The sequence below is a fragment of the Pezoporus occidentalis genome, unplaced genomic scaffold (assembly GCF_034315485.1).
Source record: "Pezoporus occidentalis ecotype Australia unplaced genomic scaffold, CSIRO_AGI_Poc_V1 ctg87, whole genome shotgun sequence".
Classification (NCBI taxonomy): domain Eukaryota; kingdom Metazoa; phylum Chordata; class Aves; order Psittaciformes; family Psittacidae; genus Pezoporus; species Pezoporus occidentalis.
The window spans coordinates 1,302,085-1,329,287 of NW_026916231.1; the positions used below are offsets into that span (position 1 = coordinate 1,302,085).

A 27,203-nucleotide genomic window follows, 5' to 3' on the forward strand; every position below is an offset into this window, starting at 1 on the left:
TGTGTTTTTTTCAAGTCCTGTCTTCTTGAATTAGCACAAAACACAATAGAAAAATAAATATTCTGATTTTCAGTAGTGAAAGTCTTTTGCTGTGTTTGATGGTGTTCGAGGAGCACAGTGATACCAATGTCATTGGGGCTAACTTGCTCATTCAGAGCTGCTTTCAATACTCATTGATTCTAAGAAAATTGTAAATTGACCATTTTAAGCAGCGTAAGTTTTCAATTTCTGCAGTTATTCTACAAGACCATTGAGTGAGAAGGAAAGTCTGGTAGTGGTATTTACCTCCAAAATTGTATTAAATACCAGGAAGTTTACAGTGAATGTGAATGAGCATCTGGGATTATTATTTCTAAATGGGAAGGAAAGGGCAAAGGAAGATTTTTAGTTTGTTTTTTTTTTTCCCTTAGGCATACCAGGGCTGGATCTAAGGAGGGGCATGGGAACCTGAAGCAAGCACAGGCTGTAGCTTGTTTCTGAGGCAGCAGAACATCTTGCTTTTGTCTCCTGTAAATGTCCTAATTCCCTAATAATGTATTACAAAAATTTAGGAAGTGCTCTCTTTTAATTTGCTGTATGTTATAGAAACAGTTATTTCTGGTGGCTGCATAAACACATTTGAGCTTGTAGGTTTGCTTTTCAACTGTCTTAACTTCCCATCTACTCTTAAAGCCCATTCTGTCTTAGAATTAGACTCTTCAGACCAGAATCTGAAAGATCCTGCACAGGGATATACCTGTATTCAGTATGTGCAGCCTGAAGCTATGTGGAGGTAATAACAGAAAACAAAAATGCAAAGGAGAGGTCATAAATACCCTCTCCAGGCACTTTGGTTAAAGGCATGTGCATTCCTTTGTGTTCGGGCATCTTTAACTCTTTCCTGAGAGCAAGTGTTTTTCTTTCAAGTACCAAACAAGGTTTGCTGTGTGCTTTTTGAATACATTTAGAGAAGGGGAAGAAAAATACCTCCTTTCCCATTGCTCTGAGAATGCCCACCTGATGGAGTCCCTCAGGGAACATATTAAAATGCATCACCTCCCTGGTAGGTTTTCAAATGAACAAACTGTTGAGCCGATTGATAAATCCTGGTAATAATCAGAGCGTGTATGTTTCAGAGTATGTGTAGAAGTAAAGATTTCAGCTACATATGAATACTTAGTTATAAAAAGCTAAGTCAGAATTATTTTAAAAGTAGAATATTCTGTGTAGGTCAATAGCAAGAGGGGCTAGTGGTGTTCTTGTTAGGACATGAAAAGAGCAAAAGGGACCTAGAATGGTCATTAGTTTTGAGCCAGTTTAAAACTAAGGTGAGCTGCCAGATTTTATGATATGAGTCTGTGTTTTATAAATTCCCTTCAATAGGTATTTGACATTCAGTAGAACTGATTGTGGATAAGGATGACTGAATATTTACTGATATATTCTGCTATCTACTCAAATGTAGCTTTCCTTCTGTGAAGGAGGGAAAGACTTTGTGAGTTTGTATGTGTAATAATTCAAATGCTAAAGAATAAAATACCTGTTCATAGTTTTGATTTTCCTTCCTGTGCATGAGTACTGGTGTTATGGAAGTAGTAATGGCTTACTTAGTGTTGTCCTAATTGATACGTTTTTATGTTCTTTTAGGTACTGGATATAAATCTAAAGACCTAGACAGTATTGATGAAGGTCAAACACTGATGGTTGGAGGAAAAGAAATTGAAGTGATGGGTGCTATTTCAGCAGATGATTTCAGCAGCGGCAGATGTTTTCAGGCTGGAATAGGAACTTGTGATGTAGTCCCAACTGCTTTATCTCAAACTAGCATGAAACCATTCTGTAAACCATTCAAAAGTGTCTGTCAACCCAATACAAAAGAAAATACGCTCAAAGATTCTCAAAGCTGCAGACCTCGCCATGATCCAAATGCTCCAAGTAAGATTCAGGTTTTTAGGTTTCTTTAAGCATCCTCTGGCTCTCAACCAAAATTTTCATGTTCCCCAATGAACTACTGAAGTAATTCTGACATGAAAGTCATTGTGTTTCTGACATGAAAGTATTAGTGTTTCTATCAATACCATGTTAGGATTTTACCATGTGTGTTTCTAACAAGTTAAATACTCTGCACTGCATAAAGTTTCTCATAGTTTTACAGATAGCTGTAGATGCAAGTTAGAGTAGTTTCTGAGAGTTTTGCCAAGAAAAATTAGTTTATTGATCAGAGAAATAGTCTGACACATGCTAGAAGTTCTAGATGAGTTCCAGCTTCCTACTGGGGTCAGTGAAGCACTGACATATTCTGAAAACAAGGTAATTACAGTGGAGGATCAATAATCGTAGAATCACAGACTGGTTTGGGTTGAAAGGGACCTTAGAGATCATCCAGTTCCAACCCCCTGCCATGGACAGGGACATCTTCACTAGATCAGGTTGGTCAAAACCCCATCCAGCCTGGCCTTGAACACTTCCAGGGTTGAGGCATCCACAGCTTCTCTGGGAAACCTGTGCTAGTGTCTCACCACTCTCAGTGAAGAATTTCTTCCTAATATCTAATCTAATAAATCAAAATATATCCTCTCAGTTTAAGGCCATTCCCTCTTGTCCTAGCCCTACATGCTCTTGTAAGAAGCCCTTCTCCAGCTTTCTTGTAGATCCCCTTTAGGCACTGGAAGGTTACTATAAACTCTCCCTGGAGCCTTCTCCTCCAGGCTGAACCACCACAACTCTCTCTCAAACTTATTATAGAAGTTAAGCCAGATTCAAAGAACTCCTGACAGTGCCTGATCCTTCACAGCCAGAGAGTGTAACTACACTGCCCAATCTCAGCATGAAACATTTTGGTTAATGATGCTGATGTACCATGTGCTGAAGAGCTATGAGAGTTCACAACTTGTGTAGAAAAGGCTGGTTAAGTAGTTGTAGAAGAGGGGTCCTGTAAACATTTGATAGCTGCAGGAAGTAGCTTTGCTTATGTAAACAAGAAATACTCTTGTCTATCAGTTACAAACCATTTAGGAATTATATTCCGCTGGTGGCTTTACCTTTCAGGTGTAAGGTAAAAATGAGTTTAAAGAAATGTTACAAAGCTGAACAATGCATATTTAAAAAGAATACAAGTATGTTCTACATTGTTAAACTTATACCTCCATCATACTTCTTACCTTGTATCTGGATACAAGGACTGGGTACTGGGACTTTTCAAAGTTGCTAACTGGCTACTATGTAAATAAACAGTGAAATCTTAAGCAAGTGGTAATTACTGATATCACCGGCCCTTTTGTAGAGCAGCTTTATTAACAACAGCTTCTGGTCTGGATTCAACCTGATTATTTTGTATCAAAGAATCATCCTTCCTGCTATTGCAAGATGGTACTGCATCAGCTTTCTAACCTGAAACCTGTCAAAAAGCTGATATGTTCAACACTCAAATTAGCTTCTTTGCTGTTTCTCTGTTAAAGAGCTACATTTTGTTCTAGCTGTCTCCTGTGTCTTGACTTCTGGGGAATTTGCATACTTCCTGTGAGATTGAGAGCCCTCAACACATCAGTAGGTTGGACTCTCAGTCTGAGTTGCTTACACAGGGGAAGCACATAGTTTATTTAACAGCTTCTTTGTGTAACCTCTTTCAGAAGCCATGGAGATATTTTACAAGACCAGGATCTTGGTATTTGAACTGTCAGAAGTTTTTATGTTAAGGTCTATGACTATAGTTGAATAAAATGCAGCTTCTTCAACATGGAAAGCCATTTATCCCTGTGCTCAGCAGAACAGAGCACAATTACAAAGATGTAAAGCCACATCTTTGAAATATGATTTCTAAGATTTTGGTCTATTGCTCATCCAAGCCATATTTCTTCCCCATCTCTGACATAGCTGGAAAATATGTCAGGAAAGTTATCTTTCTGTCACCACTGGCTTTTTTATATATATATATATATATATCAATATATCTATATCTCTACACATACGTGTGATTTGATGTAATCCATCAGAAGTCAGCCCTTCATCAGTAGGAAACCAAATCCCCTGAATGATACAGCCCTTCAACCAACTTATTCCCATGAGTAAATTATCAATATAGATCTACTCTAGTAACATGAAAATATCAGCAGTTACAAATTTCTTTCTCATTCTGTCCTCTGGCAATACAAATTTTCAGTGGAGATGTGTGGCATCAATATAAGCAACCCAGGACTGACATTGTCTAGCAAAATGATGATGTTAGTTTGTAAACAAATTATAGCAAGCAAAACTGTTACTCAGTTGTAGCCCAGTACTTCAAGCTCTCTTTGCCTCTGTATGTCTTCAAACCTGTCAACTTCATTTATGCATGCAATATAATGGTGTGCTGTGGCAGCCTTTGTCAGCTTACTCTCAGTCCTTTCCTATTTTTTCTAAACAAATTGTTGTCTTTTTGTCTCTGTTTCTCAGGCAGAGAAGTTTTTTCTGGGCAGCTGCAAGAATATCCTCTTGAAATGTACTGTCTAGAATTTATGTAGGTCATTGTTGCATGTTTTTTCTTAAACTTTCAATTCAGAAGCCTTTTAGAACTTCTCATTTGACTCTGTGCATTCAAAGTCATCATGCAACATTTATTAGGTAGGTAGTTTCACATAATCATAAAAAACCCAGATTTCTCAGTTGGTCACCTTTACCTTTGAGAAAAGTACAAACTAACTGGAAAAATTCTGTAAAAGAATTTTTTGTTTAGAAGTCTTTGCTAAATGCTTTGTTTTTTCTGCCTGGGAATGGTCAGTTTATTAAATGGTATTTGTAACAGTCATTAGATCATTGACTTTATTCTGTATCTAAGTTAGAGAAATAATACCCTTTGCTAACAGACTAAAAATAACATTTTTGGCAATACTTGCATATGTTTTGAACTTCAAGATGCTCTAGTTATGCCGAGACCAAATGCAAGTCATCAGTGGATGTTCAATAATGCTGGTTTACCCATGGTGGATGTAGTTGTAGATCCTTACATTGCAAATAATCTCCGACCACATCAGAAAGAAGGAATTATATTCCTATATGAATGTGTAATGGGAATGAGGTAAGACAATAATTATCCTTTTGGCTTTCAATACCTGTAATATTTTCATGCCTGTGTTCAAAATTAGACAATTTGAATGGGAAGATTTGAGCATTCGTTTAATTAATTAATTAATTTTGCTAATTCCTCCCCCCCAGCAAAGGTTGCACAAGTTTTTTCTGACTTGTATGTAATATCCTGCTTACTATAGCTTTCCCAGATGTGATGAGAAACTAGTGCACCAGAAGATCTGTCGGGTCTACTGCAAATACCAAGTCTTGTAAACATGGTTACAGTCTAACCCATGTTAAAGAGCACTGCTTTCTGGGATTTATAATTCATATAGTTCATAATTATTAATATAATTTATAATCCAGGTATTTAGAATAAAAAAGCTGTTATACCAACCTGTTGAAAAAAATGAAGTACTATTTAGTGTTTTCTCAAGTCATAGATTCCTGAAGTTATAAAAAGTTTTAAAAATATTAGATAATAATTTTAATTCTAAAAGCGGATTTGGGCTATCTGGTTGTGGAGTACTAATGCATTGATCTAGAAAGTGAGGAGTTTCACTCTAAGATTTTCCAGTATAACTAAATTAAGACCTACAGTAAGGCATATTAAGTATAAATAGATTCTTTATACTTCAGAAGACAACCACAAGAAGCAGTTCCTTAAACCAGTTGTAAATAATTATAGCTATGCCTTTTAAAATGTTACCACCACTCAATTATACCTTACAGAGTTAGTGGAAGATTTGGAGCTATTCTTGCTGATGAAATGGGCCTAGGAAAAACATTGCAATGCATTGCGCTTGCCTGGACTCTTCTGCGTCAAGGAGTCTATGGATGCAAACCTGTACTAAAGCGAGTGCTAATTGTCACCCCTGGGAGTCTGGTAAAAAACTGGAAAAAAGAATTTCAGAAATGGTTGGGAAGTGAAAGGATCAAAGTCTTTACAGTTGATCAGGTAAGATTTATTTCCAAAAGGGTTTTAGGTCAGATTTGGCTTAGAATACAGGACTTGTGATTTTTTTATCCTCCATGTTATTTTCTTTTAGCCAGAGCCCAAAACTAGTAATACATGATTAATATTTATTTGTAATACTTTATTTCTCGTTTAGGTTATCGCCCATATGGGCATTTAGCTGTCAGTAACCAGATCTAAACTCACCTGCCTGTGTAGCATATGTCTGTTTTACCTTTCCTCAGGCTTTCCGTTTGAAGATCATAGAATAGTTAGGGTTGGAAAGGACCTTAAGATCATCTAGTTCCAATCCCCCTGCCATGGGCAGGGACACCTCACACTAAACCATGTTACCCAAGGCTCTGTCCAACCTGGCCTTGGACACCGCCAGGGATGGAGCATTCACAACTTCCTTGGGCAGCCTATTCCAGTGCCTCACCACCAGTAAAGAACTTCTTCCTTATATCCAATCTAAACTTCCCCTGTTTAAGTTTTAAGCCATTACCCCTTGTCCTATCACTACAGTCCCTAGTGAAGAGTCCCTCCCCAGCATCCCTATAGGCCCCCTTCAGATACTGGAAGGCTGCTATGAGGTCTCCATGCAGCCTTCTCTTCTCCAGGCTGAACAGCCCCAACTTTCTCAGCCTGTCTTCATACGGGAGGTGCTCCAGTCCCCTGATCATCCTCGTGGCCCTTCTCTGGACTTGTTCCAACAGTTCCATGTCCTTTTTATGTTGAGGACACCAGAACTGCACACAATACTCCAAGTGAGGTCTCACAAGAGCAGAGTAGAGGGGCAGGATCACCTCCTTCGACCTACTGGTCACACTCCTCTTGATGCAGCCCAGGATAGAGGGTTGAGATAACGTCAAGGTCGTGGGTTCGAGCCCCACGTTGGGCGCCAAAAAGAACTGTCGTGGTTTAAACCCAGTCAGGTAACTCGTTCACTCACTCCCCCCCTTCTTTCCCTCCCCCTACTCCCGGAGGGACGGAGAGGAGAATCAAAAAAGAATGCAACTCCCACGGGTTGAGATAAGAACAGTTTAGTAACTAAGGTATAACACAAATCACTACTGCTACCACCAATGATAATAATGATAAAGGAAATAACAAGGGAAGAGAATACAACACCTCACCACCAGCCGACCGATAACTTGCCCCCCCAGCCCCGACCAAGCACCGACCGATACCTCCTCCAACCCTGCAGTCCCCCAGCCCTTCCGGCTAACTCCCAGTTACCTCCTGGGCATGACATGCTGTGGTATGGAATACCTCTTTGGTCAGTTTGGGTCAGGTGTCCTGTCTCTGCTTCCTCCTGGCTTCCCCTCCTCCCTGGCAGAGCATGAGGCTCACAAAGTCCTTGGCCAAACCAAAACATTGCTGTCAGCTCTGTTCCCAGGCCGAAAGTCAAAACACTGCACTGCACCAGCTACCAAGAAGGGGAAAAATGACTGCTACTGCCGAACCCAGGACACAAGCCTAGAGTCTTAGTGTTAGATATGTAAATATCTCTCATCTCTAGAAGAATGCAGACAAGTGTGAATCTTAATAAAGAAGTGGGATAATGCTGATCCCTGTCCCATCCTGTAGTGGAGCTGTTGCTCATCAGGTTAGGATGAGAAATATGGAAGTTTCTAAAAGAAATGGATACAAGGCAAAATATAATAGGGCAACATTTTTACCTGAAGAGGTAGTTAGAAATAATTGAATGTTTTCTTGCAGTTTTAACAAACAGTGTTGGAAGGGGAAAATCTGATTTTGGTGACAGTTACTATGCCCAAAATGACAGTGGCTTTCATTTTCTTGTAAGTTAGATAACTTTAATATTCTTGCTCGTCTTGTTGGAGCCATTTAGATTGAGGACACTCAGCAGCTTTTAAGATTGTGTTCCCAAATAGCAAGGAATACATTGTCATGCAAAAGGGAGACACAATATGACTTGCCTGGGGTATAATGAGGTATTTCAAAATAATTTACTGTCTATCTTCTCTGGAAAAACAGCAATTACCATACTGTTATTTCTCCAGTATAACTTAAAAGGAAGAGGTTGTCTCAAAGGCTTTTTCTATTCTTGGCTGTAAAGAATACATTCAAAGAACTGTCAGACTTTTAAAAATGTGTGAGGCATGTTTTCCTCACTTTCACACTGAAACACCATGAACTGATCCTAACCCTTCAGTAATGGACTCTTTGAAAAAACAGGACATTACTTGCTTTTGAAATGTGATTACAGTTTACTTCTGTTAAAACACAAATGTCACACAGACGGCATTACTTTTAAAATGAAGGTGTCCCCACAAAGGCTGCATTTAGGTCTTGTTAATCCATGTTATCAGCATTTGAGATGTGTTTGAGAGAATAACTTCTCTATTTGCAGAGTATCACTTCTACCAGGGTTGTTTTGGTTGGGTTTCCAAGTCAAGATATCTGGAGAATTAATTAATTATTTACATTGCTTCATGATTCAGCTTCTCTTTTTTTTTTCTCTAATTTACACTTCACCAGCTACACTGGATTTGGACTAGCGCAAAGAAAGGTCTGTTCGAAGAGTAAGTCTGGGACATTATAGAGCTCTAATACTGATTGACAATTGCTCCATATGTGGCTCCGGGCAGCTCACTTAAACCTGTCAAGTCACTTTGGGTAATAGTGAAAATGGAAGCTATAATACATACATATCTTGCAGCAAGCTAAGAGGATGAATTAATTACTTGAAATTAGCTTGTAAATTTATTTTAATTTTTAGTCCATCATCCTCTGCTGTTGTTATATACAGCAGGGCATATATTATGTTTAGCTGCAGGAAGCTTATAATACACCAGGACTCTCCTGATTTTTTTAATCAGGTTCAAACAGTCCAGAAGAGTTGGTGATTTACCAGAGGAGGGATGTTGGAGGCAGTTCCCCAGTGCCTCGGTACTTTCCCTATAGTCTCATCTCACAGCCCAAAAGTGTAGGAAGACAAAATAATTTCTGGGCAGCTTGTGTTGCTTAACCATCCCAAGAGAAGGTCAGAAAGGCATTGCCTCTGTCTTCAAGACTGCAATGTGGAGCCTGAATACTGGCAGGGACAACACTGGATGTTGCCTACAGCGCTCCTCTGTATCTGTGTTCCTGTGTCGGGAAATTCCCAGCTCCTGTTTTGAAAACAGCAGTAAAAAATATGGCCAGAAAACAGGCACTTAACTACAGTCTGGGAAGCAACAGGAATGCTCAGCCCCAGTCCAGACACCTGGGGAAATAGGTGCATGCCCTTGTTACTTGGTTTCTCACTACTCCTTGCTTCCTCTGACGTCTGCTGGGCCTCTTCATGAACATGTGGGGACTGATCTACCACAAGGTACTTTGTGAGATTAATGTGCCAGATTTGGCCCATAGATTCATCTGAATCACTTACTAGGAGGCTCTAAGGGTTGTGATAATTAAGTGGTGCTGCTTTTACAGTGTATTACACCATCTGCTCCAGACTTAGTTGTCTGTGTTTGGTAACTGATCTTGTTTGGAAATAAAAATACCTTCCAAGGCTCTAGCTTGATTTGCTTTCGCAATTAAAGTGGTCCTTCAGCTTGTCAACTGCACTTACAACCTGCTTTGTTAGTGAACACATTTAGGAAATAGGAGTATGCAGGGAGTTAATGTCTGGGGCCGAGGTGAGGGACATGCCTGGAGTAGATTTTTCAGGATTTATGCATAATAGCAATCCTGGTACCTTCACAAGTCTGCACAGAAATGTAGTTATTACTAAGAAACCTTTTTTTGAAGAAGTTCCTTGTCACATTACAGTGACTTTTTATTCAGTGTGTTTATTTCCTTTAATAGGTATCAGAAGTCTTGATATCTGTTAAAGGAAAAGGGTTTGAAGGTTATATAAGAGTGGAGGGGCTCACAGACATTTTCTGACGAGTAATACAGGGTTTAGAAATCAATTGCATTTCTTTACCGGTAGATAGACATGTTTTCTGGGGCTGGTTATGGGCTCTATTTTCTGAGTCCCAGGCTGCCCTTGCCTGTTGGCCAACCCATCAGTATTAAGGGCTTGTAACAAAGTTGATCGTAGAATATCATAGAACGCCAGGTTGGAAGGGACCTCAAGGATCGTCTGGTCCAACCTTTCTTGGCAAAAGCACAGTCTAGACAAGGTGGCCCAGCACCCTGGCCAGCTGAATCTTAAAATACTGGGGAATCCACCACTTCCCTGGGGAGATTCTTCCAGTGGGTGATTGTTCTCATTGTGAAAAATTGTCCACATGTCCCACTGGAATCTCCCCAGCAGTAATTTGTGCTCATTATTCTTCATCTTTTCCGTGTGTCTCCTTGTAAAAGGAGTCTCCATCTTCTTTGTAGCCACTCTTTAACTACTGGATCATGGTGATAAGGTTTCCCCTGAGCCTTCTTTTTTTTAAGGCTGAACAAACCCAGTTCTTTCTCTTGGCCTTTCCTCATATGCAGGCTTCCCAGTCCTTTGATCACTTTTGTGGCCCTCCTCTCCACCCTCTCCAGCTTGTCCCCATCTTTTTTGCATAGTGGGGACCAAAACTGAACACAGTGTTCCAGGTGTGTTCTGGCAAGTGCTCAGTAGAGCTGGATAATGACTTCTTTATCTCTGCTGGTGATGCCCTTGTTAATGTAACCCAACATCCTGTTGGCTTTGTTTGCTACAGCAGCACGCTGCTCACACATATTGAGCTTGTTCTCCACCAGGACTCCCACGTCTCTTTCCACAGAGCTGCGCCACAGCTCGGTAGATCCCAGCCTGTGCTGTACTCCTGGATTTATGTTTCCCCAGGTTCAAGACCTTACACTTTTCTTTTTTGAACTTCATAAGGTTTTTGTTAGACGACTCTTCTAGCCTATGCAAATATTCCTGTGGGGTAGCTCTCCCTTCCAAAGTGTCTACTTCCCCACCCAGTTTAGTATCATCAGGAAACTTCATCAGGGTACACTTGATCCCATAATCCAGATCATTTACAAAGACACTGAACTGTGCTGCGGCCAGCATCGGTCCTCGGGGGACCCCACTGGTGACAGGTCACCAGTTTGAACAGGAGCTATTCACTAGCACCCTCTGGGTGCTGCTAGTCAGCCAGCTCCCCGCGCACCACTCAGACCAATTGTCTGGATCGCTGGATCGTAACAGAGCACTCTCTTGAGGAGGCTGTGAGAAACTGTCTGGAAAGCCTTGGAGAAATCCAGGCAGACAATGTCCAATGCTCACCCTACGTCAACGTGGCAGGTTACTGTGTCACAGAAGGTGATCAGGTTGGTCAAGCACAATTTGCCCCTGGTGAATCCATGCTGGCTTTTTGCAGTCACATGCTTCCTTTGACCTGTGATAGATGGCCCCCAGCAGGATTTGTTCCATGACCTTCCCAGGGACTGAAGTAAGACTGATGGGCCTGTAATTTCCTGGATCCTCCTTTTAAGATCTTCTTGTGAATGGGGATGACATGAGCCTTCTTCCACTCTTCTGGGACATCCCCTGATCTCCAGGACTTCCCAAAGATTGTGCAGAGTGCCCTCACAGCAAGGCCAGCAGCTCTCTGAGCACCCTCAGGTGGATGACATCAGGGCCCATCAATTTGCAGAGGCAATGCTCCTGTAGCGGATCACGTACCAACTCTTCCTTCACTGACAGTGGGTCTGTGTTTGCATTAACCTGAACTTTTGTTCCCAAGGCCTGGGGCCCAACAGTGCGGGTAAGGACAGAGGTGAAAAAAGCATTGAGAACCTCTGCCTTTTCAGCACTGCTGGTGATTAACTCCCCTCTCCTGTTTAACAGCAGGTGAGTATTTTCCTTCTGTTTCTGCTTGTTGTTTACATACCTGAAGAACCCTTCCTTGTAGTTTTTGATGTATCTGGTCCATATCAGTTGAGCTTTTACTTTTCTAACTGCATCTCTGCGCACCCTGGCAAAGCCCTTGTAGTTCTCAATGGCTCTTTGTCTCTCTTCCCATCTCTGATTTTCTTCTCTGAGCCAACTTAGAAGCTCCTAATTAAGGCAAGGGGGTCTCTTGCTCTTCCTGCTTCCCTTACCTTTAAAAACGATGAATTGGTTTTGTGCTTCCAGGAGAGCATTCTTCAAAAACTCCCAGCACTTCTAGTTCCTTTGTCCTCCATGGAAGTTCCCCATGGAGTCTTTCCCACCTGAGCTCTGAGCAAGCTGAAGTTTGCTTTTCTAAAATTTAAAACTTAAAACCTATTCATCAGGTTCAATAATATTAGTATCATATTCAAAAACATTCTGTTCAAAGCTACAAGGGGAATTTTGGTAGAATGTAGTAGCTTCCTAATGGACCACATCACTGCAACTTGCAGATTGAGATCCCAGCGTGAGTGTAAGGTAACTACTTATGCCTCTTTGTTATCTTGGCTTTAATTACTCATTTGAAGCTTACCTAAATGCCAGGATTGGGAAGCTGTTACAAGGAGCCTGTGCTTTTCACCATCACAGTAACTTGTCTCAGAGGATTTGAAGGCCTAAAAGAATAATAAATTTTCTTTTAATGAGGTGGTAAAATGCTAAACTGCTGTAACAGATCCCATATTTCCTTTGCAAATTAGGGAAGAATCAATAATCCAAACTCATGAAGGAGACAGTAAATGTCTTGTGTCATGCTAGAAAAAAATCTGTAGACACTGGATGATTAAGGAATATAATGAGTGATCTCCAAAGAAATAGTTCTATGGTATATTTTCTTTTATGCCTGCAGGACCACAAAGTAGAAGAATTCATTGCTTCTCCACTTTATTCAGTTATGATAATCAGTTATGAGATGCTGCTGCGATCTTTGGATCAAATTCAGGCTATAGAATTTAACCTCCTAATCTGTGATGAAGGACATCGTCTGAAAAATAGCTCTATTAAAACAACTACAGTCCTCACTAGTCTGTCTTGTGAAAGGAGAATTATCCTCACTGGTTTGTATCTCTGCTTACTTTTAATATTTCACTATGTTGATACTGCTAGGTTGGTGTAAAGGAAAACGATACTGTAAGTATGACAGAGGCATGGTATAATTTTTGGCAATGGATATTAAATGTAGAAGTCTCAAGTCTTGTAAACACAAGTTATTTCCAATTTTTTTTTAAATAAATGAAAAATTTGCCTATCTTCAGGAACAGGAAAGGAGCCTGAGAACTTCTGCAAGGGAACTGGGACTCTGTTTGCATACACTCATTGCTTTCCTTTATAGTTACGTAATAAAATTGATTTAGAACGTGACTTTTTAATCCCTTTGTCAAAACAATTAGACGTGCAGTCTCTTTAGTTATGAGGACAATAGCTTATTAATCATGATAAAGTTTGAGATTAATTCAGAACTCTGAGAAGGTCACATTGAAACAAGACGTCTGTTTTCAAGATGCATTCTGAGCATTAAACCCTGCATTCAACAATTGTACCTACATCAGTTTCAAGAAAATGTTACCAAATGCTAAATTTTTTCTTTTCTTCTCTTTCCAGGTACTCCAATCCAAAATGATTTGCAAGAATTTTATGCATTAATAGAGTTTGTGAATCCAGGAATCCTTGGTTCTTTATCCACATATAGGAAGATATATGAGGAACCAATTGTCAGATCTAGAGAGCCTTCAGCAACAAACGTAATTATTTAAAAAAATGCAGTTGTAGAAGAAAACTCATAGACAGCACTGTGAAACTTGCTTTATATGGAATAAAATGAAACTCAGGACTACTAATAGTAGCAAAACCTTTTTACCTTCCTATTTGAAACAAATTCACTTGTTCTTCAAAGGGAGCAGGAGGAATACATGCATGTTGAGATCACTTAATTTAACATCACCTGTTAATTAGCAAGAAAAAATTGTCCTTCCAACACTTGACATTCCCAAAAATGCCATGTGCATTACCATGTGATGATGCTTTATTCCTTCTTAGTTTCTCCACAGTACTGCAAAATCGGCATGATTTTATTGCATGAGAAATTGTAGAACATAATTCAAGACTTGAATGTCTTCTGAGACATTATCTTCCTTTAAGACTTTAGAAACCAGACCTAGAACTAAGCTGGTGCAGTAGTGCTCATTGGAGAAGAATTTCTCATTACAGACCCATGTAAGAAAGTGGTGTCTTACTTTTAAAACATTATTTAAATACCTAATGAAAATTATAGCAAAAATTAGTGTGATAAAAAGCAAGATTATCATTAATTTTGTGCTTTTTTCTTTTAGGAGGAAAAAAAATTAGGAGAAAAAAGAGCAGCTGAACTCACACGCCTTACTGGACTCTTTATTCTAAGGAGAACACAGGAGATAATAAACAAATTTCTGCCCCCCAAAAAGGAAAACATTATCTTCTGCCGACCAGCAGCGCTGCAACTTGAATTGTATCGGAAGCTGCTTAGTTCTCGAGTTATTAGGTCCTGTCTACAAGGCAGGCTGGAAAACAGTCCTCATCTAATATGTATAGGAGCTTTGAAAAAACTTTGCAATCATCCGTGTCTTCTGTTTAAAGCTATAAAGGTATCTATTTGCTTGGGGATGGGTGCCTGCAATTAGTCATTTCAGCAGGCAAAGGTCACTAAAACTAGGTTATGGTCAATGTGCATGTTACTTCAGGTCATTTCCATACTCTCTTCTCAGATATAACTTGCTTTAGAAGATCTGCTTTCAAAAACGTAAGTGTTAAGAAATCTGAATGTACTTTGGGAAGCTATCTCACCAGTTTCCTATTGCTTTATGAATATTTCCTTGTTCTTGTAGAATCGTAGAATCAATGAGGTTGAAAAGACCTTTAAGATTATAGACTCATAGAATAGTTAGGGTTGGAAAGGACCTTAGGATCATCTAGTTCCAGCCCCCCTGCCATGGGCAGGGACACCTCACACTAAACCATGTTACCCAAGGCTCTGTTCAGCCTAGCCTTGAACACCGCTGGGAATGGAGCATTCACGACTTCCCTGGGCAACCCATTCCAGCACCTCACCACCTTTACAGTAAAGAACTTCTTCCTTATATCCAGTCTAAACTTCCCCTGTTTAAGTTTTAAGTCCTTTACCACAGGACTGGCAAGTCCATCAGTAAACCATGTCACTACAATAGAAAGAATAAGCAGAGTACTGGTTTCACCATACACCACCCCTCCAAGTTTTAGATAGGGCTTTGCTGTGGGTGTACATCTGCGTGGTTGTTTAAGTAGAGAGGTAGAAGTAAAACATATTTTTCAGTTTTAAGTATTTCAACTTTCTACTCAGCTGCAAACATCATCTTAGATTAGAGGATGTAAACACAATAAACACTACCAGTGTTTTAAAAATGTGCTTTCAATCCAGTATTGGGAAGTTGTGCTCACATGATGCACTGCTTTGTGGCATCTTTTGGTGCCTCCTTTTGTCTTTGTAATATGAATATAGCAAGTTTTAAAAATCCCAAAACATGTTAGAGGGGATATGGAATTGAATCCCTTCTTTTTCTATAGGAAAAGGGCTGTGATCCCATGGCTGATGAACACGATGAGTCCAGCCTCTACAAAGGTGTGATAGATGTCTTTCCACAAGATTATACTTCAGACACTCCCTCTGAAACAGATTCAGGAAAATTACAGGTGCTGGTGAAGCTGTTGGAAGCAATCCATGAGCTCAACTCTTCGGAAAGGCAAGTGTGAAGGAAAGGTAAAGGGAGGTAGTGGAAGTGACCTTCTGGATATTGTTCTGCTTTTGAAATGCATGAACACATAATATTCAAAACTAAGGCATGAAACTGTTTGCAGAGGTGCCAAGCATATTTATGCATTGTACTCCTGGCTCTTCCTTGTTAAATTATTAAACTAGGATTTGCAGCTGACATTATTTTCAAAGATACTCATTATATTTTTTCCAGATAAAGATACTTGTATTTTTCATACTGGGTTCCAGCAAGTAAAATAGTTTGCTACAGCCCCTGTACTATGACATATTATCAGGGGGGTTGGAACTAGATGATCTTAAGGTCCTTTCCAACCCTAACTATTCTATGATTCTATGATCATTACTTGCAGAGACTTTCCAATGCTTTGTATCTCCTTGAGGAGATGTATTAACGTCTTAAATATTTTAATTTGCACTAAAATATTTTTAATTGCTAGATTATAACTTATTTCCTCTTTAGTCACATTTAACTGCTCAGTGCTTGCTGCCTTTTCTGTTCAGGGTAGCCAGTCTCAACAAACATACTTGCACAGCAACTGCTTATATCTTCTCTAGTAAATGCCACTGGCATGTATGAAAACCTCTGTTATCATGGGGTACTAGGATGCACATGGTTAGTTACTGGGCAATTGCTGATTCATGAAAAATCTCACATAGCCAAGTAGCCCCAGGATAACTTTTTTTATGGACTCATGCCTCAAAAGCCCAGCTTTTCCAAAAGTATTTAGCTTTTAACTTTTATTTAAATTGATGCTTAAATAGGGCATGCTGTAATTCAGAAGTGGGAAGTAAGAGCAGATGTCTTAGCACTGATGTAATGGAATTTGAAGGTGCTCTCTTTTTACAAATTTTTACAAATTAGAAAGCTAAGCTTGTTGGAGTCTACATGCCTAGCATCCATTGAAAGCAATGATGGCTAAGTATCTTAAGGTAGTGGCCTTATTCCTTGCAGGTCAAAATTAGCAAGGGTATCAGGAAAAAACATTTCCCCCTGTATCAGTGCTATAGGAGCTGCTGAGTTACAGCTAGTGTTGACGCATTATTTTATACCTTTATAAATTTTGTTGCTTTAATTCAGTGCTCTCATTAGCACTAAATAGATCTTGCAATATACAGACACAATTCCAATGCTCCTCTGAAGTTTATATTCTATTTTTGAGTGAAAACAAAGGTGTGAATTTGGTGTTGCTTGACAAAAAAAAAAAAATCAGTCCTGCAAAATCTTTGTAAAAAAGTCTTGAATGTAGTTCAGTTGTAAAGTGCAATAATAAAAATACTTTAGAACAATTTTTAAATGTTAATTTATCAGGTTTTCTGTGAAATTATTTGTCTATTTCTTCAGTACTTCTTTTTAATCAAAATTATTTTAAAAAATGGAGTGCCTTTGATGGAATTTGTTACACTAGTTTAGTTTGTAAAAGACCTTGAAACAAGATCCATCAGAAAATATTCCAGTTGTCCTTATTATTTTAGTTATGGCTTAAATTCAAAAAATTTGTCCAGTCAGAAGAATAAGCCTCAATATCTGAGAGGACGGAAATTCTACATGTGCAGATCTCAGAAACTTATTTAGTTAAAATTTCAGAGAAAAAGCCACTAACATATTATGGGCCATTAGTATAAGGGATCAGACTGATTTTGCTTAAAAATATAACAGCAAAAATCCAGACTCTATTGTTTGTGATTCTTTCACTATCCTTCATCCCAATTCTTTTCAGTCACAGAATGCAGGAGAGTCTCTGCTTTCGTATTTGGCTTCCATGATTTTATTTGTTAGAATTTTTCAGGGTTGTCTATAGAAGTTCACAGTAGCTTTTTCAGTAAATAGTCATATGTATATATTATTTATTAGCTGCTACAACACCCTCTGCAAATGCTGCCTTAACAATAGCTATTTTGTATACATAGAGTAGTGCAGTCTATGCAGTAAGCCAAAATCTGTGGCAGAGGAAAACTACTATTATTTAACATTTGAATGCTTGACAGTAGGTGTAATGCATCCAAATCTAGTACGTGCTTCAGATTAATAGGAAGTACTTCTGAGGAAAAATGGGGAACCTCAGGTTGATGTGTAATTTTTTCTTGACTTGTAATTTTACTTCCTTAGATGTCTTCAATAATTTATTATTGGACTTTAGCTTTACAGAGGTCTAAGATGATAAAATAAATTTGTTTTATTGTTTAACAGGGTCGTACTGGTATCCAATTACACTCAGACATTAAACATATTACAAGAGACATGCAAACATTATGGATACTCTTATACTAGACTTGATGGACACACTCCTGTCTCCCAGAGACAACAAATTGTTGATGCTTTTAATAGTAAATTCAGTCCAGCTTTTATCTTTTTGCTGAGTTCAAAGGCTGGCGGAGTAGGACTGAATCTGGTCGGAGCATCTCATTTGATCCTTTATGATATCGACTGGAATCCAGCTACAGATATTCAGGTCTGATAATAACTGTTCATGTGGGTTGGAATAGCCATTGAATGATTTCTTGATTGATTTTGAAATACTTGGCTTTACATGTCTTATTATCTACCCAATCATCATACTGCATCTGGACAAGTACAATAATGAAGGAAAAACCTTTCTGAGAAGAAAAGAAGAAATATTTCTCTGTCCTATTATATATATATTGGGATCATTAGAAGCCCTCTTGCAGTAAAAAATGAAAAGATTAAATGCTGGTTTCTTTGGAGGAGTGGGTCATGACCTCTTTCAAACTGGAAAGCTGCTGTGTATCTGAAAAGAAAAACATGATTAGACTGCATAGCAAATGTTGCTGTCGATTTGCAGTATCTAAGAAGAAGGGAGAGTTTCTGATCAGAATTAAAAGAATGAGTATTTAGTTGATATAAGAGTGTTCAGTTAAAATAGTCCTTAACAATAACAAAAAAAAACCCTTTTTATAAAGCAGTGAGAAACTTCTTGTGCTCAATACCTGAAATAAGCTCTGATTTTTGGCCCCGCTCCTGTTCCAAGTGTGGGCTAGTACCCTCATGTGGTCGCTTGTCTTGTTGCGTTGAAACAGTCTGCTAAATCAGTTAAAATTGCTATGGGTTGCCAAAGACCACAGACCGTGTTGTGGGTCCTCGTACCCTTACATTTAGGTGTAACCCTTACATTTTTGAAAAAACTCATAGCAGTACTCAGTTACATTTTGTTTGTTTAAGAATTAAAGGGGGTGTGAAACTCTAATTGTACCATTTTAATAGAAATGGGTAAGTAATTTTTAAAGATGTATCATGGCAAAACCCTATTTTGGAGATGGGGGAGAATTATGAGTATTCCTGAAATATTAAACAGTTGCTAATGCTTGGAAAACAGATATGAGGGGGGGACGGACACTTACAGCAGGAAAGAGTTGAAGCCCCTACTTTCCTACTATAGTACACAGAAAGAAAAGGGGGTATAAATGGCAGTAAGGAAATTATATGTCTGTTAATGGTCTTCTTTTTGTTTCTTCAGGCAATGGCTAGAGTGTGGAGAGATGGTCAGAAACATACTGTACATATCTACAGATTACTAACCACAGGTCAGAGATGGTGCTCAAACATACCCTAGATTGAGACAGCTGTTGAAATTTTGTCCCTTAAAGGAAAGGGAGGAAGTGGTTTTGTAAATCATTAGTTCTTTAAAAATATATTTGTTCTGAATTCAGTTAAAATAGAGGCATTACGTTGATTCATTTGGCTTTGCTTGAGGAACTTAAACCAGTCATATTCCTATGAATATTAAGAAATGGAATTTTACTTTTCTTCTTGACAAGTAGTGGCCAAAAATCACCCCAGTGTATCTATTTTATAATTTTTTTTAAATACAGGCTCAATAGAAGAAAAGATTTATCAAAGACAGATCAGCAAACAGGACCTTTCTGGAGCAGTTGTAGACCTTTCCAAGACATCTGAACACATCCATTTTTCCATTGAGGAGCTTAGAAATCTCTTTACTCTTCATGAAGATTCCAGCTGTGTTACCCATGACTTGCTTGAGTGTGACTGTATGGGAAAGAAAGACCATCAAAGTGAGTTTCTTTTTCATCATCTCTGGCCATTGCTGAGGAAATACATCTATTGTCTATTCTGGGTATATAGTCTGCCACTGGAGAATATTCCCATGCTTAGTGAAATGGGATTGAAGTAATGAGGTTCATTATAAGATCTTCCAGATATTGGCTGATTTTTCTAATCCATAGGAGCCTTTCACGAGGTGAAGAGGAGAAAGGGCTTATTCCTTGCACTAAAAACCAATTCATGTATCATGCCTCTTAATTTCTTGAATTAGCTATGGATAGCTCAAATAGTGATTCATTACAACCAAATAACTCTATATGGTGTTTTGTTTCTAAATGTTCAAGGACATTAATGAGTTGGAAAAGGGCTAGTTCAAAAGTTGGAAAGGGCTAGTTCAAAAGCTGTTTATCTCAGGACAGCTATACCAGATAAATATGTATTCCAGATCTCTGAATATAAGCCTTTGTTTCACAGTTAGTAACTAAAGCTGATGCAGGATTATCGAAGTAGTTATTTGAGAAGTACTAGAAGATCCTCTGACAGTTGTAAAGCCAAGTTGCATATATTCATACCTATTCTTTCTGTAGGAATCTGTCTCTTGTTCTTTTGGCATATCAAAATTGTTTTAATACCTTGCTGCATACAGGTATATAGGTGCAAGTTAGGAGCAGGATTAAAAAAAAATGTCATAAGTTATGTTTCTGTCTTACCCATTTTAATTTTTATAGCCCATCTAATTCATAAAAGAAAGAATATCTGTTGCCTTGGTATGTTTCTTTCTTTTAGGCATGAAATATTCATGTACACTATTTACAGGTGTGATAGCGAGGTACCAATATTGATATCTTATAAATGCACACAGATACCATAATAAAAAGGAGCAAATGAATGAGCACAAGACTGTTCTCAACAGACATGGGCAAGAAATTAAGTAATTCACAGAGTCATTAGGTTTGGAAGTGACCTTTGCCAAGGCAGGGTTACCTAGAGCAGGTTACACAGGAACACATCCAGGTGGGTTTTGAATGTCTCCAGAGATGGAGACTCCACAACCTCCCTGGGCAGCCTGTTCCAGTCCTCTGCCACCCTCAGCATAGAGAAGCTCTTCCTCATGTTGACATGAAACCTCTTGTGTTTTAGTTTCCTCCTCATCCTGTCACCGGCCACCACTGAAAGGAGTCTGGCACCATCTTCTTGGTGCCTGCCTTTGAGATACTTATACGTATTAATGAGATCCCCTCTCAGTCTTCTCTTCTCTAGACTAAACAGGCCCAGCTCCTACAATCTCTCCTCATAAGAGAGATGCTCCAGACCCCTAATCATCTTGTCACTCTTCACTGGACCCTCTCCAGTAGCTCATTGTCTGTCTTGTACTAAGGAGCCAGGTCACCTCCCTTGACCTGCTGGCCACACTCTTCCCAGTGCACCCCGGAATACCACTGGCACTCCTGGCCACAAGGGCATGCTGCTGGCTTATGGTCAATTTACCATCTACCAATACTCCCAGGACCTTCTCAGCTGAATTGTTCTCTAGTAGGTCAGCCACCAGCCTGTACTGGTACTTTGGATTCTTCCTCCCCAGGTGCAGTACTCTACACTTGCCCTTGTTGAACCTCATTAGGTTTCTCTTCACCTAATTCTCCTTCTCCTATCAAGGTCCTGCTGAATGGCAGCACAGTCTTCAGGTGTATCAGCGACAAATCCAATGAGACTCTTTTGCTTGATGGTTTACATATCTCCAGCTGTGTTCCTTTCTCATCTCATTTTACCCAGAATGGGGCGGACTCGGCTGATGAAAGCACAGTGCTTCTGTAGCCACAAGAATTTAACTTTATTTTTGCTCCACATACTGATGTCACTGTTTTTGTATATTTCTTTAACGATCGAAAAAATAGACCTTCTGTTTTCACATGAGTCAGTGATGTTCTAAAATAGAACAGCCTCCACTTAGGTACTATTACAGGATCTGTGTGGAAAAGGCACCTTTAATGTTAAATGTTAGCCAGATTTTCTCATTTGTGTGCAGTAAGGCAGGTAGTGCTCCTAGAAAAGCTCCTGCAGAAATCCAGAGAAAGCTTAATATTGTTACTGTGATGGACACTGGTGCATATGATTTTATTTAGCATTTTGTAATTGTCTTAACACTCTTGACTGCTTATCTTGTGCTTTGAACACATATTGGTTCAACCACAGTATTGGTGTCTTGGATCCTGTAATGACAACTTCCGCAATTATATCTTGGACCAGGTGAACTGAACATTTTGCAGTAAATTAAGGAAAAACCTGAAGGTCATTCTTAGACTTAAGTGGTAGAAATGATAAAGTGAGGGGACGGTTTGATTTCCTAAAGAGTGGAGGACAAACTGGTTCATCAGTTCCCTAGCCAAATTGTTGTAAGTTATAGTCTTCAGTTTAATCACCCAGAATCATAGAATAGTTAGGGTTGGAAAGGACCTTAAGATCATGAAGTTCCAACCCCCCTGCCATGGGCAGGGACAGCTCACAGTAAACCTTGTCACCCAAGGCTCTGTCCATCCTGGCCTTGAACACCGCCAGGGATGGAGCATTCACAACTTCCTTGGGCAATCCATTCCAGTGCCTCACCACCCTCACAGTAAAAACTTCCTCCTTATATCCTATCTAAACTTACCCTGTTTAAGTTTTAGCCCATTACCCCTTGTCCTGTCACTACAGTCCCTAATGAAGATTCCATCCCCAGCACCCTTATAGCCCCCTTCAGATACTGGAAGGCTGCTATGAGGTCTCCATGCAGCCTTCTCTTCTCCAGGCTGAACAGCCCCATCTTCCTCAGCCTGTCCTCATACAGGAGGTGCTCCAGTCCCCTGATAATCCTCATGGCCCTCCTCTGGACTTGTTCCAACAGTTCCATGTCCTTTTTATGTTGAGGACACCAGAACTGTACACAATACTCCAAGTGAGTACACAATACTCCACTGAGAAAGTTGGGGCTGTTCAGCCTGAAGAAGGCTGCGTGGAGATCTCATAGCAGCCTTCCAGTATCTGAAGGGGGCATATAAGGGTGCTGGGGATGGAATCTTCATTAGGGACTGTAGTGATAGGACAAGGGGTAATGGGTTAAAACTTAAACAGGGGAAGTTTAGGTTGGATATAAGGAGGAAGTTCTTTACTGTGAGGGTGGTGAGGCACTGGAATGGGCTGCCCAAGGAAGTTGTGAATGTTCCATCCCTGGTGGTGTTCAAGGGCAGGCTGGACAGAGCCTTGGGCGACGTGGTTTAGTGTGAGGTGTCCCTGCCCATGGTAGGGGGGTTGGAACTTGATGATCTTAAGGTCCTTTCCAACCCTAACTATTCTATGATTCTGTGATTCACACTAGGACCATCCTTAGGAACCACAGGAGTCTTGAAAGGAAGAAATTAACTGTGCATGGATCACGTAGATGGTTGCTTGCTAATCTACTGGCTTTCAGATCAGCTGTAAGCTGTAAGCCTATCGTTTTACCTGATCATGGTGTAATTTATGGAGCACTGAATCTGTAAGGACTTGAGAAATGTATCTATTCTAAGTTTTCTTCTGGCCAGTAAAAAAGAATATGTTTCAAGTCTAGTGCAAATGTGCAAAAAGGAAAGTCTTGCATGTATGAGTCTTTATGGGCTCTCCAAATATTAAAAAACCTCAAGAATACTCTGAGTCCTCATGCTGCTTAAATCATTGGTCTTTCCTAAGGAGTATGTGACACTGCTATGAAAATACTTGATGACAAGTTTTAAACCAATAACAGCAGTGATGCAATTTTTTCCATCCAAAATGATTTCTTCATTTATCACATGCATCCGATGCATCATGAAGCCAGCAGCATGTGGCATACTCTGCAATGACCAGGTACTGTTTAGGGCTTTAGGATCCTTTGTTGAAAGTGAATTCCTCTCTTTGTGCTTCACAGCAAGTCTTTTCCTTACTGTGATCTACAGTGTATGATATTGTGTGTATTGAACAGCTTGGCATAATCTGGATGTACACAGTACACAGCCCTATTGTGCTGAGTCAATGAAATAGCGATTCGTACTGTTCTTAGCTGGTTGGAATGACTCCTCTGGGAGGAAATAGAAGCTAGCATGAATTTTGCTGCAACATACTTCTAGGTTCATATTTACTTAAAGAATGGGAGCAGCTCAACTGTCACAGAATTAGAAAGACGAAATAAAGGAAATTGCCAGATAAGATATTTCCTTTCCCATTCATGTGTAAAAGGATTTGTCTTTATGCTAGCATATGGTGATTTTGATAAACTCAATCAATGAGCAAGAAACAGCCTTTCCCCTCTTACTGTGGATACATATGTTTGGGTTTCGTGGACATAGAAGGATTATATACACTGTTTTATTTTCTCTCAGCTGTTATCACCAACTGCCTTATTGGGCTTATTGATTCAGACTGTAATTTTCTGTCTTAGTTTCTTCTGATTAGTCTACTGCATCTTCTTACTGCATTTTTTTTTTCATTCTTTATGTTTGTTTTTTTTTCAGATCCTTCCTCAGAAAATCCTTCTGTATCCAGAAGTTGTCAGCTTGGACAAAACCATGGGAAGCCTAATTCAAAGAAACCACTCTCCATGTCACAATTGATGCAATGGAAACATTTCTCTGGGCAACATCAGACTCTTGCTGACCCTTTCCTTGAAAGGATAAAAGAGAATGTTTCTTTCATTTTCCAGAATGTAACCAGTCCAACTTCCCCCACCTAATAAAACTGAAGTGTCTTTCCTGACCACTGGCATCCTCCTCCTCATAGGTAAACAACTGACGTGCAATTGCATGATTGTGTTGTTCTTTTTGCCAAGTTCTGTTTTGTGTATTTCTGAGAAGGATTCTGGGTAAGTGTGATTCCTGCTGTTTATACAAAGTTACAATTATTACTAATTTAATAATACGTACTATAATTATAGCACAGATTTTTTTTAAAGTTAGCTTTGCTTTCCAGTCTTCGGTTCCTTTGATATAATAATTAGTAAGATTGGGTTTATGCACATTCCTGTGTATGTCTACTTTGTTTTATAGTTTTTGTTTGATCATAATGATTTATTGCTTATAAAGCTGGAGGCTTTCCAGCCAAATTTTATAAGGTTTTATAGATGTATATGCTGTTAAAAAGACTCTGGTTGGATTTTTGTTTTGACAGTGGTTATGTATATGTATAACGGAGGCTTTGTAACAAGGTAGGTGTTTGTTCCCTTGAATTTACAATTTAATGAAACTCAAACAGCCACTGAGGTCCAAAATTCCGAGACCACAGCTTGATATTCTGAATCAATATTCTCAAATTCTTCTATTGCTTTTACTTGGGAAAATAAATAAACTTTATGTCTCAGACGTACAGACTACAGGCTTATCTACATTTAGCTAACTCCTTTTAAGGACACAGTTTGCCAGACTCTGATGTTCTGAGTATATTTCATAGTATATATAGATATATATATTTTGTAACTATATTTTCCTTCTTCTTTGAAGGCACAAAAATTTGAAAACAGTTTGCAGCTTTTAAGTAAGATTTAAGCAAGCCTTTGAAAGGCCCAGAAGAACAGAATCATAGAATCACAGAATGGTTTGGGTTGGAAAGGACCTTAAAGATCATCCAGTTCCAACCCCTGCCACAGTTTGGTTCTATTGTTGGTTTGTTTGTGGGACCCTGGTCATCTCCACTGAACACACATGAGCCCACTCTGGTTTAGAGCAAACCAACTGGCAGTCCTGTTGAGGAAACCTGGACATATAAGAGAAAGGAGTTTGCTTCAGGATCTACACCATGCCAAGTTTCACCTTCTCTGCCTAAGGCAGCCCCTCAAGGGTATCTCAGCAAGCTGCCTCACCTCACTTGTTAAGTCCTGCCTCAGATAGTCCTACTTGCTGTCATGCACCACTCTGCACAGTACAGCTGTAGCCACATGCTCTCAGAATACAGGCCTGGCAGAGAAGCCCTTTTATTGTTTAGCCTCCAGGGTATTTTTATTTTGGCAGCTTTTAAATAAATAAAATGAAAGCTGATGCTGGACCACCATGGAGCTCTTGGGAGGCCAGAGGAGATGACCCCCCAGACACATACTGCTGCATGTGTGAAGGTGATCAAGGCTCAGACCATTGTTCTGGGAGGGATTTCTGGCAGATGGGCTGTCACACCAAGTAATGTTCATCAAGGTTAGGAATCCCAAAGCAGCCTATACAGCTGTGTGGTGATACTCAGTGGAAAGCTTCTCCAGTGTACACTTGATCAGCCAAATGATGTCCCTCATTACCCTCTGTCGTGGTTCAAACCCAGCCAGACAGCTCGTTCACTCACTCCCCCCCCCTTTCTTTCTCTCACCCTACTCCCAGAGGGATGGAGAGGAGAATCAAAAAGAATTCAACTCCCACGGGTTGAGATAAGAACAGTTTAGTAACTAAAGTATAACACAAATCACTACTGCTACCACCAATGATAATAATGATAAAGGAAATAACAAGGGAAGAGAATACATCACCTCACCGCCAGCCAACTGATAACTCACCCCCCCAGCCCGACCAAGCACCGACCCATACTTCCTCCAACCTGCAGTCCCCCAGCCCTTCCAGGTACTTCCCAGTTACGTCCTGGCAATGACGTGCTGTGGAATACCTCTTTGGTCAGTTTGGGTCAGGTGTCCTGTCTCTGCTTCCTCTCGGCTTCCCCTCCTCCCTGGCAGAGCATGAGGCTCACAAAGTCCTTGGCCAGACCAAAACATCAGTGTTACCAGTTCTGTTCCCAGGCCGAAAGTCAAAACACAGTACTGCACCAGCTACCAAGAAGGGGAAAAATGACTGCTGCTGCTGAACCCAGGACACCCTTCATGACTTCAAAGCATGAGAGAAGTGTGTGTGTGCTTCTGGGTTGTTTGGGTAAGAAAATACCACCCAAATAATGGGTTGCACATGGCATTACACATGATGAAGATTGAAAGTCTGTTTCTGATATTTGATGTGTCCTGGAAAATCACATTTCTCACTGGAAGAATGGGTTGTGGAAAATATAGGAAGCATGAATACAGTCTCTAATTTATTATGCCATCTGTGATTCTCCCACAGTAGTCTACAGCAGCCTGAAAAATGAGACTAGCCCATGCTGCTCACATAATCATAGTATAATAATCGGTATTTTCATAGAGTGCAGCATGTGGATGTGTGAATTTCTTCACCCGTAGGTAAGAAATATCTACTAGGAAAAGTCCTGGTGGTGAATTTATCCTGTGTCATGTTATCAAACATGACTATTGACTGATAAAGTATATTGGGAATGTCAAGGAATTACAAGGTCACTTTGCCCCTTCTTTTAACAATTGTGAAACCCTAGAGGATGGGGAAGGTGGCTGGTGCTGAAAGGCAAGTATCAGTTCCCAGCAGATGGTCTCAGATGTGGCTTCTGGATTCAATGCCAGTGATGCCAGCTGTAAAGCACAATGTAGTTTATGTTGAGTGGTCCAGCCAATCAGTCCTAGTCTCCTAGATCTAAGACTTGTTCTGCAGAAAGGGGGAGGCAAGGGCTGTTGAAACCATGGCTGTGTTCTAGTGCAAGGCTT

General features: G+C 39.7%; 1 protein-coding gene across 1 annotated transcript in view; it reads left to right on the forward strand.

Annotated features, from left to right (window-relative positions):
* RAD54B (RAD54 homolog B) overlaps positions 1–24,385 on the forward strand; it is a 62,985-nt gene extending 38,600 nt beyond the window's left edge. The window contains exons 5-15 of the mRNA XM_062604595.1: positions 1,627–1,914; positions 4,870–5,032; positions 5,755–5,980; positions 12,688–12,895; positions 13,440–13,579; positions 14,168–14,458; positions 15,414–15,589; positions 17,810–18,071; positions 19,095–19,161; positions 19,450–19,650; positions 24,145–24,385. Of these exons, the coding sequence (XP_062460579.1) occupies positions 1,627–1,914; positions 4,870–5,032; positions 5,755–5,980; positions 12,688–12,895; positions 13,440–13,579; positions 14,168–14,458; positions 15,414–15,589; positions 17,810–18,071; positions 19,095–19,161; positions 19,450–19,650; positions 24,145–24,362 (2,240 nt within the window). The 3' untranslated portion in view covers positions 24,363–24,385. The remainder of the gene's footprint in view (positions 1–1,626; positions 1,915–4,869; positions 5,033–5,754; positions 5,981–12,687; positions 12,896–13,439; positions 13,580–14,167; positions 14,459–15,413; positions 15,590–17,809; positions 18,072–19,094; positions 19,162–19,449; positions 19,651–24,144) is intronic.
* The last annotated feature ends 2,818 nt before the right edge of the window (positions 24,386–27,203 follow it).